Source organism: Apteryx rowi, unplaced genomic scaffold, assembly GCF_003343035.1.
Source record: "Apteryx rowi isolate R43461 unplaced genomic scaffold, aptRow1 scaffold_322, whole genome shotgun sequence".
Lineage (NCBI taxonomy): Eukaryota > Metazoa > Chordata > Aves > Apterygiformes > Apterygidae > Apteryx > Apteryx rowi.
The window spans coordinates 74,517-92,558 of record NW_020449664.1 but is presented as its reverse complement, the minus strand read 5'-3'; the positions used below and the strand labels follow the sequence as shown (position 1 = coordinate 92,558).

At 64.9% G+C, this 18,042-nt stretch overlaps 1 protein-coding gene across 1 annotated transcript in view; it reads left to right on the top strand.

Moving 5' to 3' along the window:
- Window positions 1–18,042, top strand: part of SND1 (staphylococcal nuclease and tudor domain containing 1) — a 149,472-nt gene that overhangs the window by 97,772 nt on the left and 33,658 nt on the right. The window contains exon 16 of the mRNA XM_026071157.1: window positions 4,674–4,783. Within this exon, the coding sequence (XP_025926942.1) occupies window positions 4,674–4,783 (110 nt within the window). The remainder of the gene's footprint in view (window positions 1–4,673; window positions 4,784–18,042) is intronic.

Below are 18,042 nucleotides of genomic sequence, written 5' to 3'. Positions count from 1 at the left end.
CGCAGCAGCAGCAGAGGAAAGGCATCGCTCTGCCAGCTCTGGCTTCTCCTTTTTAAGTGCAATTACTGGAGCATCCTCCTTTCTGGAGGGGGTTACGGCTAATTTGCAAGCTGGGGCAGGCTGCAGCGGTGCCGGCAAGCGTCACGACTGCGCTGCCTGCCGCAGCCCCCTGCAGATGTGCCGGAGGGGGGGGAAAGCAGCAAGTTTGCAATTGCTTTTGGGATTCAGCCAAAAAGCTGTTTCCTCCCGCTAAAAAAAAGGGGGTTCATCTGTGCGCTCCGTGGGCGTGAGGGTGGATGAGGATCTCGCTGGCTCCCCGTGGCTCTGCCACGTCCATCGAGACCACGAGCTGCCTGGCAGCGCTGTGGTGCACGGTGCATGGAGCACGGTGCATGGAGCACAGTGCACGGAGCATGGTGCACGGTGCACGGAGCACGGAGCATGGTGCACGGTCCCCGTGCTTGGCCGGGCAAGCATCCCGCGCCGTGCCATTCCCCGGCCCGACAGCGCCTGTTTGCCACTCGAGGTGGTGCAAAGCACTGACGTGCGAGGCTACGGAGCGGGAAAGCCTCTTGCTCCTGCAGGCCACCGCAGGGATGCTGCCGGCAYGCGCTGGCTCCCGGCCCGCCCCCGCCCTCCTCGCCGGCATCCGCAGCCGGCGCAGGAGCAGCTCCGGTGCCGCCACGCCAGGGCCACTCCTCGGAGCCCTCCGCCGGCCTCCCCTGTGCCCATGCATTAGGAAAAGGGACGGGAATCGAGGTGGCAGCGAACGCTTTAATTGCTGCCGTGCCCCTTGCCGTGCCGATCCCAGCCAGGGCTTGGGAATGCAGCCGGCAGCCCCAGGGAAGGGGGGAGGAACGGCCCCGGATCGCGGCCGGCGGCCTCGGGCCGTGGGTTTGCAGCGTGGCGCTGCCCGGCGCGGGGGCTCCCTGCGGGGTCTGCGCCAGCCCCCCCCGGCTCCTCTCCTCCTCCCCCAATTGCCCACGGCGCATGGGCTTAATTTCGAGCGCTTCAAATCACCGGCTTTAATCGCGCCCTAAATCAGCGAGCAGGAGACCTTGATTTAAATCGATGCTTTTCATCTTCTGCATTTGCACTTTTTCCCCGACTTTTTGCGAGGGAGGGCTGGCGCTCCGCGGCGGAAACGCCTCGATTTGCAACTGAATGTGGCACTTGTGGAAAACCTGGCGCTTGCTGCGAGCTGGGAGGTTGCGCCTGAGCTGTCTCCCTCGAGCGTGCGCGCGGCTGTCTGCACACGTGAACGTACGTGTGTTTAAGCAATTAGAGCTTCACAGCCATTTATTCAGATTCCCGATTTTTATGTTTTTGTTATACAGCAGTGAATGATATATTTCCTTTTTTCCCAGACGGTTGTTAATTCTTTACTCCTGACTTGTGTCAAGCTGCAGTTGAATACAAGTCAGCACTTCATTAATGTGCAAAAACAGCGTTTTGAAAAATTACTTTACTCAGCCCTCCTCAAGCGCGATGCCTGCGTAAGGARCAGCCAAGTTTTCGCTGGAGGCGGGTGCGTGGGGGGCGGGAAGCCCTCGCTGCAGGAGCACGCGGGAGCCGGAGGCGCCGGAGGAGCCGGCCCGCTCGCCCGGGGCCGGTGGGAAGCACGGCGCCGGCGGCACGGTGCCCTTGCAACCTTTAAACAGGCTTATTTAAAAAAAAACAGCGTAAATTTTTTTGGGGGGGAATCCGTTAAATAGAAAACATCCTTTTAACTGCTGGAATGGAAGCGGTTTTCCCTTCCTGGCTTTGCTGGTCGGTGTCTACAGCCCAGGTGCCATCGGTTCCCGCGGCAGCTCCGGGGCCGCTGGCGCAGGTGGCAACCGTGCACATTCCCCATTCCCTTGAATTATCCCCGGCCGTATATCTCCCCAGCCCGCCGGAGGAGCATTAATTGCGGCCTGGAGCAGGGGGTGTATTTTATTCCTGTCACCTTTGCTGATACCGAGCCCACAAGAGTTTGAACTTGGTCGCCTTTCTGGTAATTCTTCAAAGCGCCGCCGTTCCTCATGCTCCGATGGCCTTTTTTTTTTTCCTCCTTTTTTTTTTCCTCCTTTTTTTTTTTCCTGCCCTGGGACAAAGCAATTTGATGCCAGTTTTAGCCATTAGCAGCACGGCTCAAGTTTTGCATGCTCGTACACGGCAGGAGCCGGCTCCTGCCTCCACTCCCCGAACGCGGCTCTGCAACCACAGCACGGTTCCCAAAGTAATTCCCGCGCCGGAGCGGCCAAGCGGCTGGACGGGAGGGTTTGGGGAGGGGATGGGGAAGACCTGGAGGAACCCCCTGGCGGGATGCTCCTGCTGGAGATCGAGTGCTTTATCCTGAATTTAACCGAGCCCTTTCAGGAGCATCTTATCCCAAAGAAATCCAAGGCGGCTTCGTGTTTAAGGGTGCGCATGGACGGGGCTGTTCGGAAATCATGAATCCACTCGTGCACGGTTTTCCTGGCTTTAGTCAGGAACAAGGCATCCCGACACGTAGCATCTCCTCCGAAGAAAGCCCGGAGCGCCTGTGCGCGGGCGGCTCTCCCGGGGCAGCGCCGCCTGGATGGGGGGATTCATCATCTCCGCACGCTGCGTTTCCCTTTGGAAGCGCGGCGCAGCCGCGGGCTCCCTCCCGGCTGTGCAGCCGAGCTCAGGGCTGCCGGGAGCCGGCGACGTTCCCGGGGGCAGGCACGCCGCGGCGACCCCGGAGCCRGCCCACGGGCCGTTCCTGGGACTCGGAGCTCCGTTAATCAGYCGGCCTTTCCTCCTTTTTTTTCCTGGTTTGGTTTTGAAGCGACGGCTCGCAGCGGAGCGGCGGGGAAGGTCRCATGCCCAGGACGCCCTCTCTGCTCTTTCCCATTATAAACTAACCGGTCCGACCTCCGCTGAATGCAACTCTCGGCACTTCATTAATAACCAATTATGTAAAATTAAATTAATAATGCAGCACTTCCCAATTTAATAATCTGTGCCTCTGCGGCTGCGGAGCAGCACGGGCTGTGCCGGTTTGCAAACGGGGAAACCGAGTCAGCGCCCGCGCGGCCCGCTGAGCCCTGCCACCGAGCGGAGCTGTCCTGGCACGGGGAGAGGGTTTCCCAGCACCGCCGGTCACCTCCAGCATCTCCAGCTTTTGCCATGGTAGAAAAGCTTTCCCCCCCCCGGTCACGCTGAAGCTGAGGCCCGAGCAGCTCGTGGCAGGAATGAGCCTCCCGGCAGCTCCCCGGCRCTGGGGTGGTGACGCCGCCTGCAAAAGCGCCGCTGCGCTGCGAACCRGAGCGCGAACGCTGCAGCGCTTGGCCTCTTTCCCCTCTGTTTTTTTTCAGTGTTTGAGGTTTTAGTAATGATTTTACAAGATCGGGGGGGCGGAACTGGCTCTTGACCTGCCTCCGCGGCTGCAATAACGCAGCCGAATTAATACCTGCTCGTCGGCGCTCCCGCCGGAGACCTCGCAGCCTCCCGGCCCGCYGGCACCCTCCGGCCGATCGCTCCCGCTGCCGAGCACCGGGAGAGTCTATCCCGGCGGAGGAGGGTGCCGCGGCTCTGCTTTTTGGGCCCCAGCCCCAGCTTTTTTTCCTTTGGTACCCGGTGCAGAGGGAGGCTCCCGGGCGGAGAGCAGCCGCGGCGCRCGGGCGAGCTCGCCCTCCCCAGCAGCGGGAGCCTCTCCGGGTGTCGCGATTTTGGGGCAGACCCAGGGCACTGAGAGCCCTCAGGCCGGGCAACCCCTCTTTCCCGCGCGCGCCAGCCGGAGCAGGGTTGCTCCAGGATGGTCCGTGGCAGTGACGTATTTCCGGGGCACCCCTTTGCCTTTCCCGGGGTTTTATTGCATTTTTCCCAATTATTTCTACCGGCGTGTCTGGGCTCTCCTAGGAAGGCCGCGGAAGCCGGGGGAAGAGCCGCAGCAAGCCCGGGCGCCCGGCCGTCGGGCCCTGGGTTTGCAGGCGCGCCGAACTTGGGGAGCAGTTTGCATTGCCTCTCCGTATAGTTTTACAGCCTGCGGAGCGGAGCAGGGCCGGAGACACTGTGGAGGGAGGGAGCCCGGCGGAGCCGCCGTTGCAACCCAGGAGCCCAATCCCGGCCGTGGGGCAGCGCCGCCTCATGCCGCGGAAATGTGGCCCCGGGGCTGAGGCTGCAGCCCCCGAAGGAGCTCAGGTCGTGCAAGCTGGCACGTGCAAGCTGGGTCGTGCAAGCCAGCGTGTGCAAGCCGGCACGTGCAAGCTGGTTTGTGCAAGTCGGTGTGTGCAAGCCAACGTGTGCAAGCCGGCACGTGCAAGCTGGGTTGTGCAAGTCGGCGTGTGCAAGCTGGCGCGTGCAAGCCAGCACATGCAAGCCAGGTCGTGCAAGCTCGGGTCATGCAAGCCAGCGTGTGCAAGCCGGGTCGTGCAAGTCGGTGTGTGCAAGCTGGCGTGTGCAAGCCGGCGTGTGCAAGCTGGGTTGTGCAAGCTGGTGTGTGCAAGCCAGCGTGTGCAAGCCGGGTCATGCAAGCTTGCGTGTGCAAACTGGGTCATGCAAGCTGGCGTGTGCAAGCCGGGTCATGCAAGCCGGTGTGTGCAAGCCAGTACGTGCAAGTCAGGTTGTGCAAGCCAGCGCGTGCATGCGGGTCACCGCTCGGAGCGCATCCCGGCTGCTCGTCCCCTGCCGGCGCCTCACTCTGCTCCTCCTCCTCCGCCTCGCAGGTATCGAGTGTCCGCGCGGCGCCAGGAACCTGCCGGGGCTGGTGCAGGAGGGAGAGCCCTTCAGCGAGGAGGCCACGCACTTCACCAAGGAGCTGGTGCTGCAGCGAGAGGTAGGGGGGCCCCGGGGGTGCGCGGGCCGAAAGGCRGCCGAAAGCTGCGGTGGGCGGGGGACGATGGGGACCGGCGTCGTTTTCTGCCCCGGGAAACTCTGCCGTGGCTTCGCGGTGCCGTGGCGGCGGTGGCCGCCCTGCGAGGCCCCGTCTCCGCAAACGGCTCCGCGCTCCGAGAGCCGCGGCCGGTGGGTGCTGCCATCTGGATGGACGGGGGCTCTTCCCAGCCCGGTGTCGTACCCTTGCTAACGGCGAGCACGTGCCTTTGCGTTGGAAGCTGATCTAAAAATCGCGGCGGCGGCGTATGTGCGTTGCCCATAAATGTCCCACTYGCTAAAGGGAATGGCAGCGGGAAGCCATCGGCAGCTCCCTGGCAGYGGCGCCAGGGAGAATACATCCCTGTAGGAAAAGCAACAGCACCCAATCCCTGTTGTGACCTGAATGATGGCGGCGTAGCTGTTCTGCGGGTCGCAGCTGCTTTTCCCGGCGAGCCGGACCCACGGAAACCCAGAACGCAGGCAGCCCGGAGCCGCCGAGCGGAAAGCCGGCGGGACGGAGCTGCAAGTTGTTCTGCTCTTTTTGCTCTTTGCCGCGTCTGCCTGGAGTGGTGCTGCGGCCTCGGGGAGGGAGCGGCTACTCTGGGATTCAGGGAAGAGCCTCCAGCTCTGCGGGTCCGACCCGCTGTCCGCAGCCGGCCCTGCTCGGGGGCTGCCCCAACCCTCCCGTTGCGTCTCCTTCTCCTCCGAAGCACRTGTTAATCTTTTATTCATCGGAAGCGCGGTTCTCCCAGGGATCCCGCTATTCGGTTGAGGAATATTTATGTATCAATTTCACATCATTGCCCTTTATTCCTATTCCCAGCCGTTAGCTTTAAATTGACTTAAGAACCAGTTATCTCAAAATCTGTCAGCCCAATCTCCCTTAAACTTGTTTTACACATCCTCTGCGACAAACGGGGTGACCAGCTGCRGCTGCAGGCAGCGTCCCCCCGCCGCCCGCGGCTCCCTTTCCCTGCTGGAGGCCCCTGCTCGGCATGTTCCTGTGCCGCCATGGCCCCGCGGTGTTTGCAGGCGCCACGTGGCCCCGGGCTTTGCAGCTCGCGGCTCCTTGCAGCTTTCCGGGTGCCCAGGAGCTGTCCCGGCTCCCGCCGCCCCGCTTGCTGCGGGAGCTGCAGCGGGAGCTGCAGAGGTGAATGCCGCCGCGCTTCCCTGCCTGCCCGGGGAGCCAGGGATCCAAAYCATGAGCTGCTAATGGCCTGTTTTAATGGCTGCGTGCAGCATCCCTGCCAAAACCAGCCCCTGCTTCCCGGCCCGTCTTTCCCCGCCGCCACTGTGCAGAGCCAGGATGCGATGGCTGTTCGCTCGCACGGGCGGCAGCTGTTCCAGGCACCTCGTGTGCTCGGAGAAAACAAGCTCAGCAGCCTCCTTACGGGCTTCTCCCGAAGCTGTGGCTCCTTGGCAGCTGCTGCAGCGCAGCTGCCCCAGGAGCACGTCGGCACCGCGGGAGCAAAACGGCCGCGGTGCAGAAGCCGCCGGGAGCAAACGGGTGAAGGTGCAGCCCGGCAGGAGCTGCCTTTTGCAGCGCAGCGTGCAGAGGAGGGTCCAACGCGTGCCAGAGCCGGGGCGGCCGCTGGCGCTGCCACAGCAGCAGCCGGCAGCTGCAGGAGCGGTGCCCCAGGAGGGCTGCGGTGGGCCGGGGCCGGGCTGTGCCATGGCAGCGTCGAGTTCAGCCGTGGCCCCTGCTGGCAGCGTAGGTGGAAAAAAATAATCTGGAGCAATGGCCTTGGAGGGCTGCTGGGCTCTGAGCRAGCGGCGTGGGCAGCGCAGCCGGCACCGCGGGAGGTTGGCTGCCTTGGCAGGGCTGCTAGGGCGCCTGGCATTCCCGGGGCCCCGGCTGTGGCCCCTGCTGAAGAGGCAGCTCCGGTGAGGCAAGGGATGGAGGGCAGCTCGGCTGTGGCACAGAGCCGTGCCCCCAGCCAGCGCGACGGAGCTGCCCCTCTCCGTGTGGGGGAGAAGCACTGCGGAGCTGGCTGCATTGCACACTGCGGTTGCATTGCGCGCTGTGGTTGCAGTGTGCTGCGGCTGTGTTGAGCGCTGCGGTTGCGTTGAGCGCTGCGGTTGCATTGAGCGCTGTGGTTGCATTGCACACTGCAGTTGCATTGAGCACTGTGGTTGCATTGCGCTCTGAGGTTGCATTGAGCACTGTGGTTGCATTGAGCGCTGTGGCTGCATTGTGCGCTGAGGTTGCGTTGAGCACTGTGGTTGCATTGAGCGCTGTGGTTGCATTGCATACTGCAGTTGCATTGAGCACTGTGGTTGCATTGCGCTCTGAGGTTGCATTGAGCACTGTGGTTGCATTGAGCGCTGTGGTTGCATTGCATACTGCAGTTGCATTGAGCACTGTGGTTGCATTGCGCTCTGAGGTTGCATTGAGCGCTGCGGTTGCATTGCGCGCTCCAGTTACATTGAATACTGCGGTTGCATTGCACATTGCAGTTGCATTGAGCACTGCAGTTGCATTGAGTGCTGCGGTTGCATTGAGTGCTGCGGTTGTGTTGAGCGCTGTGCTTCCCTTGCCCTGGGAGGGTCTGCCTCCCGCCGGGGCTGCTCTTCGGCCACGGAGCCCGGTATGGGGGGACACCTTTCCCCATGCTCCCAACGTGACCAAGGTGCACGGGGCCAGTGCAGTACGGGGGTGCCYCTGAGCGGGCAGCGTGTGCCATCTGGGGAGAGTCAGAGTGGATTTAAATCTTCTGCAGTAGTTTGCGTGATCCTCCTCGGAGCTGTCCCGTGCAGTGGATGCCCAGCAGATGCAGGGTGGATGTGCAATGGATGCACAGGGGATGCATAGGGGATGCGTGGCGCATGCCCAGCAGATGTGCAGTGGATGCACAGGGGATGCATGGCACGTGCCCAACGGATGCAGGTGGATGTGCAGTGGATGCACGGTGGATGCACAGGGGATGCGTGGCGCATGCCCAGCAGATGCACGGTGGATTCACAGGGGATGCACAGGGGATGCATACAGGATGTGTGGCGCATGCCCAGCGGATGCAGGTGGATGCATAGGGGATGCATAGGGGATGCGTGGCACATGCCCAGCAGATGCACGGTGGATGCGTAGGGGATGCGTGGCGTGTGCCCAGCAGATGCACGGTGGATTCACAGGGGATGCATGGCGCATGCCCAGCGGATGCAGGTGGATGCACAGGGGATGCGTAGGGGATGCGTGGCGCTGCCCCGGGAAGCAGGCCCCGATGCAGCACCTTCAGCGGCTCCGGTGCGAGGCCCATCCTCAGGCTGGCTTCGGGCAGCGCTGGCAGGGCCCTTCCTTGGAGGGAGAGCAGATGACCTTGCACGGCCTCCGCTAATTCTAATTACATAAATTGCCCTGCAGGGGAGTAGCTTTGTCTTCGCAGATGAAAAGCTGGAAATTACTTTCTTTTGATCTTCTGAAGGAGAAAGTACCTAAACACCCCGAGAGACGCGTGCTGGGCACCGCTCCGCCCGCGGCCTGGGCAGGGGAGCTGCTAGCGAAAACGGCCAGTTTGGGTGCTAGTTTGCACCTTTCCCGCCCGTTCCGCGTTGCTGAAGCTCCGGCACGGCGGAGGCACGGCCGGGAGGGCCGGGACCGAGCGGGAGAGCCGAGCCGCAGGGAGGGAGAGGCGGCCTGCGCCGGCTGCGGCTTCGAAGCCTTTAAAGGAATTTGTCATGAACCTGTCTGCTGTCTTTGCCTCCCCCTGTTTTTAATGTGCTCTCGTTAAGGTCTCTTGGTATTAAAATTCACTAACTCATGCAACTTCTCTGATTGAAACTTCTATGTCACCAGAGCGCAAGATCCATTTCGTGTAATTATGCCGTGATTCATAATTTCAATATAGGATAAAAAATGCCCTCTGCAGCCTTTAGCCATCTCCCCGAATGGCTGTCAGGATAAAACCGTGCAATTTATGCACACATGACTTTGCTCTTGCCTGCTTTCACCTCCTCTCCTGCGCGGGCTCTATTTACACAGTCACGTTGTTGGGGTTTGCAATTCGTCGCCGCGTTTAAATTAGCGTCGTTCCCAGGCTCCAGCGCGCCTCTCCCGGCGCTGCTCCTGCCGTCGCCCCGGGGCGGCTCAGCTCGGCTTGGCTCGGCTCGGCCGCCGCGGAGCCTCCCCGGCCCTGCGCGAGAGGTTGTGCAGCCCGGCGTCGCCCGGGCTCGGGGCCGGGGTGGCCCCGGTGGTCGGTCGCAGGCGCCTCGCTGGCGGGTCTCGCCCGGCGGCCGCGGTGCTCGGCCACGTGCAGCGCCTGGCGTAACGCTTCCCTCCGCGGGCGCCTGCGCCCTGCACAGGCAGCGTCCTCCAGGGATGGCGGGAGCTGGGGCAGGAAGGGGGGAGCTGGGGCAGGAACAGAGGGAAGCGGGGCAGGAATGGGGGAGCTGGGGCAGGAATGGGGGAGCTGGGGCAGGAATGGGGGAGCTGGGGCAGGAATGGGGGAGCTGGGGCAGGAATGGGGGAGCTGGGGCAGGAATGGGGGAGCTGGGGCAGGAATGGGGGAGCTGGGGCAGGAATGGGGGAGCTGGGGCAGGAATGGGGGAGCTGGGGCAGGAATGGGGGAGCTGGGGCAGGAATGGGGGAGCTGGGGCAGGAATGGGGGAGCTGGAGCAGAAACAGGGGGAGCTGGAGCAGAAACGGGGAGCTGGGGCAGGAATGGAGGAGCTGGAGCAGGAACAGGGGGAACTGGAGCAGGAGCAGGGGAGCTGGGGCGGGAGCGGGGGAGCTGGAGCAGGAGCAGGGTGCAGGAGCAGAGGGAGCTGGGGCAGGAGCAGGATGAGCTGGGGCTGGAGCAGGGCACAGGAGCAGGGGGATTTGGGGCAGGAGCAGGGCGCAGGAGCAGTTCGGCCGCTGTGTCCGGCGCGGAGCTCGGGCAGAGGCGGTGCAGCGCGGAGGGCTCCCCCGGGCTCGTGCGTGCTCTGCGTCACTGCCGTGCCCACGGCCTGGTTTCCCCCGCAAACCCTCCTGCTGCGGAGAGCGTCGCCTCGGCTGCCCGAGCGCGGGGACAAGGCTCGCCCCGGGCGTGCGGCGGGCGCGCTCTGCTCCGCGCTGCGCCTTGCCGGCACACCCCTCGCTGCCCCCGACTCACCCAGCCAGCGGGGCACGGGGTTGCACCCGGCCTCATGCAGCCGCACCGGGTCCTGGTGCCTCGCGGCTGCCCCGCAGCTCCGGGGAGGGAAGGGGACACGGGACGGTCCAGCAGCGCCCGGAGTGGGGCAGGTGCTGAGACCGCCCTGGGCGACTGCGGATGCAGCTGCAGGTGCAACTGTGGATGCAGATGCAGGCATGGATGCAGGTGCAGGTGTGGATGCAGATGCAGATCCTGATGTGGATGCAGATGATGCAGATGCAGGACGGTGTGATCAGCTTTGACGCTCAGGAGCAGGGAGGTCGCCCTGGCCTTCCTTAGCATCTTGCACCACACCGTAGGTTGGCTGCAAACCGCTGAGCCGTATCCCAGGGGCGTCATTCTGCTTTCCCAGCACATCCTCGGGGCTTCTGGTTTAATCTGAGCTCGCCTCCGTGCACCAGCCAGGGCTTGTCACATCATTTTCTGCTTGCTCGCCTCTGTCCCTTGCGCCCCGTCTCGCTGGGTCTTGCCAACCTCTTCCCTGTGCCCCATGGGGGCCGCGCTGGCACAGAGCGGCTGGCCGCAGTTTTCCGGTGCGCGGTCGAGCCGAGAGCTGCCGTGGGGCAGGCGAGGGAGTCAGCGGGGGCTGCCGGTTGCTGCGCAGCAGCCACAGGCGAGCTGGCATGAGGAGCTCCTCTTCATCGGCGCCTGGCCAAGGGGCAGAGTGGTGCCGCCAGGTCCAAAAGCAGCGCCGCCGTCCACGGAGCCTCTCTGCAGGCTGGTGCGTTGAAGATGCGGGTGAAAGCGCACCAGCCGGCCTCAATTTACTGCGGACCGTCTCATCGCGCGGACGTCTCGGCGTCGCATCGGCGTTGCACCCGTGCAGTCCTGCGTCCAGCGTCTCCGCAGGGAGCCTGTCCCAGCCCCGGYGCGTCGCGGGGCGAGCAAGCGCGCCGGCTGCAAGGGGGGGCCTCTCTGCACCCCAAACCCCTGCACCCCGCTGCAGCTCCRCAGAGACGGGCCCTGCGCGGAGCAGGCTGCGCCTCCCCGTCCCCGAGCAGCYGGCGCCGCGGGGCGCCTTGCCGAAACGCGCAGCCTCCGCGGGGCTGGTGACGAGCAATCCCCCCCCGCCCCGGGGAGGGCTGCGCCGCAGCGCAGCGGTTTCTCCCCGGTTGCAATTCTTCTTTATGCACTGACCCCGCCAGTGTTTCTTCCCATCTGGCCTCTATGCACGCTGAATTTCGATGGGGCGGCTCTTACGCTCGGCTCTCGTAAAAGCCGCAGCTGTCTCGCTCGCTCGCTCGCTCTGCTCCCCAGGCAGAGCTAAAGTAAATCTTAGCGCTGGCAGAAACGCGGGAGGTCCTTGCTCGTCCTGCTGGGCGCTGGGGGCAGCTTTGCTCGGCTGCGGCCCTGCTCCGGAGAGCTCCCCGCGCCGTAGCCGGCCGGCGTCCGGACCGCGGGGAGCCCCTCGGCGGGTTGGCAGTGCCACGAGGTGTCGGTGCTCGGCGGGTTTTAGCCTGCCCGGACCTCCAGCAGTGCAGACGGGGGGTGTCGGCGCCGGCGTGGGATATAGGGAGCTGTTTTCCTCCTGGAGCAGCCGCTGGGAAGGTGCCTGCCTCGACCCCTCGCTTGCGTTTGCTCCCCGTGCGGCTGACGCCACCGGAGCCACCGGGATGCTTCCAGGGAGCCTGCGGCTGCTCCGAGGCTCAGCTTGCTCCGAGCRCGACAGGTTGCGTTTCGGCGGTGCCTGGCCGGCCTCGGCGAGGCAGCGGGCTGGCGGAGGTCGGCGCGGGGGCGAAGCTCCTCCGCGCGGTGGGAAGAGCCGCGGGCTGGCGGCTCGCAGCGCGGCGTGATTAGCGCCTCGCCGCTGCTGCTTTTCATCTAGATTCGCCAGGCGCTCCCGCCGCTCCCCGGGGGCGCGGGGATCTGGTTTCTCTCATGCTTTAATCAGAGGTATTTAAACCCTACATGGTGCAGCGAAGAGAAATCAGGAGCCTGGCGTTGCCTTCCTCCATCTGAAACCAAGCGCCGGGCAGCGCGTTCGCACGTGAGGGAAGGACGAACCAGGTTCGGTGTTTCATGCCTCCCAGCTCCGGGCTTGTGACAGAGCCGAGAGGTGGGGACGGGGCCCAGGGATGTTGGGATGGCATCGTTGCAGGGATGGGGTGTTGGGATGGCGTCGATGCAGGGATGAGGTGTTGGAATGGTGTTGTTGCAGGGACAGGGCGTTGGGATGGTGTCGTTGAAGGGACGGGGTGTTGGGATGGTGTCGTTGCAGGGACGGAACATTGGGATGGTGTCGTTGCAGGGACGGGGTGTTGGGATGGTGTCGTTGAAGGGATGGGACATTGGGATGGTGTCGTTGAAGGGATGGGGTGTTGGGATGGCATCATTACAGGGACGGGGCATTGGATTGGCATCATTGCGGGGACGGGGTGTTGGGATGGCTTCGTTGCAGGGACGGGACATTGGGATGGCTTCGTTGCAGGGATGGGGCATTGGGATGGCGTCGTTGCAGGGACAGGGTGTTGGGATGGCGTTGTTGAAGGGACAGGGCGTTGAGGTGGCATCATTGCAGGGATGGGGCATTGGGATGGTGTCACTGCAGGGACGGGATGTTGGGATGGCGTCGTTGCAGGGAYAGGGCATTGGGATGGCATCATTTCAGGGACAAGGCGGTGGCACGGTGGCACTGCAGGGACCTGGCATGTCTGCATGTGCCTGGAGATGGCTCCTGCCTTTGCGTTCCCCAGCCCGGAGAGCCAGCAGAGGACAGGGGATGGAGAAGCCCRATCTAAACAGCTGAGCCCAAGCGGCTGCCCGGTGTCCCACCGCTGCCCCAGGCGCGCTGGCGGGGCGCTGGAGCAAAGCAGCCTGCCACCACGGCGGCTTGAGGCCTCCTCTGAGGAAGGTGCCTAAATAGGGTGGATTAAATAAACAAAAATCCCCGGAGGAGGATTCGGCTGCCATGACCTAAGGGAGGCGGCGGGGAGGGGGAGGGCGACGCGCACATTCGCCGCCGTGCCGCGGGCTGCCGGGCTCGCTCCCGCCGGCTCTGCACGAGGAGCCGAGCACCRCGAAGGGGTAGCAGGGCTCGCTCCGACCCTCTCCAGCCGCCGGCGCGGTGTCCCGCTGCCCGGGCGTCCCCGGCGCCGCGGGGCGCTTGCATTGCTCCCTGCGCAGGGAGTTGCTGGCAGCCCGCGGGCCGGCCTGGCTTCTCCGAGCAGCGCTGACCCCCTCGGCTGTGGCCTGCGGGAAGCGCGCGGTGCCCCCCGCGCACCCGGCACCGAGCCTTGCYGGGCGCTGACACCAGCTGATGGCCCGCGGCTGATCTCAGGGCGAGCTCGGGAGGGCGTTTGGGGACGGGGTGCAGCCTCCTCCCTGGGCGCAGTGGTTTGGGGTGCAGCATCCTCCTTGGGCGCAGCAGGACGGGGTGCTGCATCCATCCCTGGGCGCAGCGGTTTGGGGTGCAGCATCATCTTTGGGTGCAATGCTTTGGGGTGCAGCCTCCTCCCTGGGCGCAGCAGTTTGGGGTGCAGCCTCCTCCCTGGGCGCAGCGGTTCGGGGTGCAGCATCCGTCCCAGGTGCAGCGTTTCGGGCTCCTCTCCTTTTCTGCATCGCTGCTGCTTGCCTCGAGCAGAGCAAAGTGTGGGGAGGGGGGGGATCGTGGCACTTTTGCAAGGAGGCTCCCTGGAGAGTGATTCCYGTTGGTTTCCACGGCAACCGGATGATGGGGACATCCCCCGGCCGTCCATCGCCGGCTGTGCCACGGCGTGGCTGCTTGCACCCCGCCGGCACGGGACGGCGAGGCGGCGCGTGGCGCGGCGCCGCACTGAAGGTCGCGGGTTCGAATCCTCCCAGTGACCCTCTCGGCAGCACCCCGCGGGCGCTTCAGCGGCGGCGAAGGGGCCGGCAGGGGCCCGTCCATCCTCAGCACCGCGGCAGCCAGCCCGCGTGAGCCCCCCCCACCTTGTGCAATGCAGCACTTCCAGATGAGGAAATGCAACCGGGAGCCCATTCCCGCTGATGGATACGCGCCTCGGGGCCCGTTTCGCTGCCAGCTGCTGGTGCTGAGCAGCAATTTTAGAACAGGGTCAGGCCTGTATTTTTAGCCCCGGGGCTGGCGTTTGGCTCCGGCGCCTCTCGGAGCGCGCTGCCTCCCTGCGCAGCGCCTGGCCGGGCCGGCAGGACTCGAGCAGCCTCCGGCTGCGCGCTCGTGCCTTCCTCCCCCGCCCTCCTTCCCAAATACCCAGGGCGCTTTTAAAGGGTTTCTCAGCATGATCGCAGCTCTTCGAGCGTGCCAGGTCAGCAAGCTTTTAAACTCTTCTGCTAAATGCTCAAGTCCTCTAGGAACTGAGCGGAAAGTGGCTTTTTTTTCTCCCCCCCGCTGTTTTCCCCATTCTCCTTTGCTTGCGCAGTTTAGACCCCGGATTTTAATGCAAGGCAAAGCGGCCCCTTGGACCCTGCGGGGGTGACACCCGGAGCCGGGCAGCGGGCGGCAGCTGGCAGGGCAGGCGGCGAGACGTCGCGGGAGCCGTGCCGTGCCGGCGGCTGGGAGCAGCGGTGCGGAGAAGCTGCTCCCGCCGGAGCCGTAACGCGAGGGTGATTTTTTAACGGTGCGGCTGGTTTTTTTCACCCCGGGTCCGGTGAGGCCGAGGGGCTCCGGGCAGGGAGCGGAGCGGAGCTCGCCGACGCGCCGAGCGCTCGCACCGGCTGCGTTTGCAGGCTTCGCCGGCGGAGCTCGCGGCAGGCGGCTGCCGAGGGTCGAAGGGACCCGCTGGAAGGGCTGAGCGCTCCGGCTGCGAAGACGAGGCGAATTATTCCGTGCCGTTAACGATACTGCTCCCTTTGGTGACCTCTCCAGCTCGTAATACGCCATCCATTACGGGGAATAGCGTCTTTATGCCTTTACGGCACCCGCGGGCGCATTGGGCGCGTAACGGAAGACACCCGGAAGGCAGCCCCGTCCTTCGTTAGCCGCCGCTGGCGGTGCTTAACGACCCCGGCGGGCCCCTGCCCCGGGGCTGCCATGGCTGGGAGCTGCAGCCGGAGCCGGCCGGGATGCTCCGGGGCTGCCCAGGAAGCCCACGCCCCTCTTCCGCACGGGGACTCAGGGGAGACCCCAACCCGCTCGGTGAGGGCTCCTGGAGGGCAGGATGCCCATGGAAAAGGCAAAAGGGGGCCCAGGAGTCCGGGTGCTGCCTCCCAGCTCCCGCTGGGCATCCCAGTCCGGATCTCAGCCGGATGCATCCGTCCCCGGGTGCATCAGCAGCGCAGGCACCCTGGGACCGAGCGCTCCGGCTCGCTCTCATGGATGCACCAGGCTCCGGCCCTCCCTGCCCTCGTGCATGGAAGYGGGGCAGCTTTCGGCATGGCCGGAGGGGGGAGCGGGATCGCGGCCGACCTTCGCGGCTGCTCCTGGAGTTTGACCCCTTCCAGAAAGGCAGCCGCCGGTACCCGGATCTCCCGGCGGGGCCACGACGCACAAGCCTGCGGGAAGCAGAGCGGCCTCAGGCCCCGCTGCRCTTCTTGTCCCTCCTTTTTCCCCCATGTTCCCGTAAGTTGAACAGCTGCAACAGGAGCGTCGGGGTAATCGATAGCAATTCACCTTTTCCCTTTATCGACGGAAGTGCCTGAGAGAAAAATGATGGGCAGCACCAGGCCATTTATCATAAAATATTCGGTTACCGCGAAGCTCGTTATAACCTTTCTGTTCGTCCCCCCACAGCCGCCCCCTCCGTGGCCCGATGCGCGGGGCCGGGCGGGTTTTCGGCGCTCCCCATGGATAACCTCGCCGCGCGCAGCTGGGTAATGGCTCTGCAAAGCCCCCCTGGGACCAGAGTCCGAGCAAACGAGCCCTTGCAGGAGCGTGTTTTGTTCCGTTATTGATTGCCTTGTAGCCCACATTTTTCCTTTATCATTAGGGTTTTAATTAGAGATTTCAGCTGATGTGTCAGCACTTTGCGAGAGCGCTGGGAGGCCGCTGCGCTCCTCCGCGCTGATGGGGGCCGGGTGCTCTGCTGCGGGCGCAGCGGGCACCGAGCGGGCAGCGAGCCCATCTGCCCGCTCCCGGACCCCAGGAACGCCGGCTGCTCGCTCCCAGACCCCAGAAATGCCGGCTGCTCGCTCCCGGACCCCAGAAACGCCGGCTGCTCGCTTCCGGACCCCAGAAATGCTGGCTGCTCGCTCCCGGACCCCAGAAACGCCGGCTGCTCGCTCCTGGACCCCAGAAATGCTGGCTGCTCGCTCCCGGACCCCAGAAACGCCGGCTGCTCGCTCCCAGACCCCAGGAACGCCGGCTGCTCGCTCCCGGACCCCAGAAACGCCGGCTGCTCGCTCCCAGACCCCAGGAACGCTGGCTGCTCGCTCCCGGACCCCAGAAACGCCGGCTGCTCGCTCCCAGACCCCAGAAATGCCGGCTGCTCGCTCCCGGACCCCAGAAACGCCGGCTGCTCACTCCTGGGACCCAGAAATGCCGGCTGCTCGCTTCCGGACCCCAGAAACACCAGCTGCTCGCTTCCGGACCCCAGAAATGCCGGCTGCTCGCTCCCGGACCCCAGAAATGCCGGCTGCTCGCTCCCGGACCCCAGAAACGCCGGCTGCTCGCTCCCGGACCCCAGAAATGCCGGCTGCTCGCTCCCGGAGGGGGCACCACCAGCCCATCCAGGGAGCAGGGAGAGCCCAGCGCCCCGTGGGCCGGGCTGGCGCGGGGAGCCCCGTGCTGGAAACGCTACAAAGTTCAGCAAGTTCTTCCGCACGCCCTGGGCTCGGCCTCGGGCCGGCGATAGCTGCCAAGAAGCGGCGAGCATCCGCCGCCGGCGCGGCAGGGACGCCTTCGCCCTTCCGTGTGCCCGTGCCCTCCCAGGAACGGCTTATTCCATCTGGAGGCCGAATTCCGCCTCGCCAAGGTGTAATTCTCTCCTCTCCAATGCGTTTTTCCTGCTGTAGCGGGGAGGAGTCGTTCTCCTGCTGGATGCTCGGTTGGATGGCGGAAGCTGTTGCAAAGCCTCTTGCGCGCTGCGGGAGCCCCGTCAGCACAGGGCGGCACCGTCCTCCCCGGGAGAGGGTTTGCACGGGGTTTGCACAGGGTTTGCATGGGATTTGGAGGACAAAGAGCAGCCGGGCGGGTTGGCGGAGGATGCCGTGTCCCTCGCGGCATGCATGGCTCCTGAATCACGGGCTCAGAGCCGTTTCCACCCTCCTCCCCCTCCGCCCGGTCCCCGGAGAGCTCTGGCTTTCCCAGGCAGTGGGAGTTTTGAGGTTTYGAGCGACTGAGCGAGAAACGACTGTGCATTGCACGCCATGGGGGAGCAGCAAAGCGTGCTGCCGTGCTCGCCGCGGCCCACYGGCCTCGCCGCAGCGGCAGAGCTTGTCCCCGCTGGCGCCGCCGCCGCCGTCGCGTCCCCCATCGCGGGAAGGAGCGAGCGAAGCCTTTTAGCGCCTTGGCGAGCTGCGGAGGCAGCGTCGCGCGGGGCTGATTTAGCCGGGTCAGCGTGGTCTGGAAGCTCCTGGGGACGGGGACCTGTCGGCTTGATTTGTACGCGGGGAAGCCGGCTGTGCTCGTGACACTGTGTAAATGGGAGTTAAAAGGGTTTGCTCTGCAGGCGGCGGCAGGACGGGGCAGGCCGGGCCRTCGGCGCGGCCGCTGGGGCCTGGTGGCGTGCCGCGTCGCTCCGTGCGGCGTCTCCGGCTGCGGCGGTGCAAGTTACGGATGGTGCAGGGGGCCGGCTGGGCCGGGGAGGAGGAGGTGAGGTGGGCAGGGGGTGGCGAAGGGCTGCTGGGAGGGCGATTCGGGTCGCTGCTGCGCGCCCCTTTGCGATGCAGGTTGCGCGCCCCTTTGCCATGTGGTCTGCGCACCCCTTTGCAATGCAGGTTTCGTGCCCCTTTGCAGTGCGGGCTGCGTGTCCCTGTGCCGTGCAGGCTGCGTGCCCTTTTGCAGTGCAGGTTGCGTGTCCCTGTGCTGTGCAGGCTGCGTGCCCTTTTGCAGTGCAGGTTGCGTGTCCCTGTGCTGTGCAGGCTGCGTGCCCTTTTGCAGTGCAGGTTGCGTGCTCCTTTGCAGTGCAGGCTGCGTGCCCCTTTGCCAGGTGGGCTGTGCACCCCTTTGCAATGCAGGCTGTGTGCCCTTTTGCAGTGCAGGTTGTGTGTCCCTGTG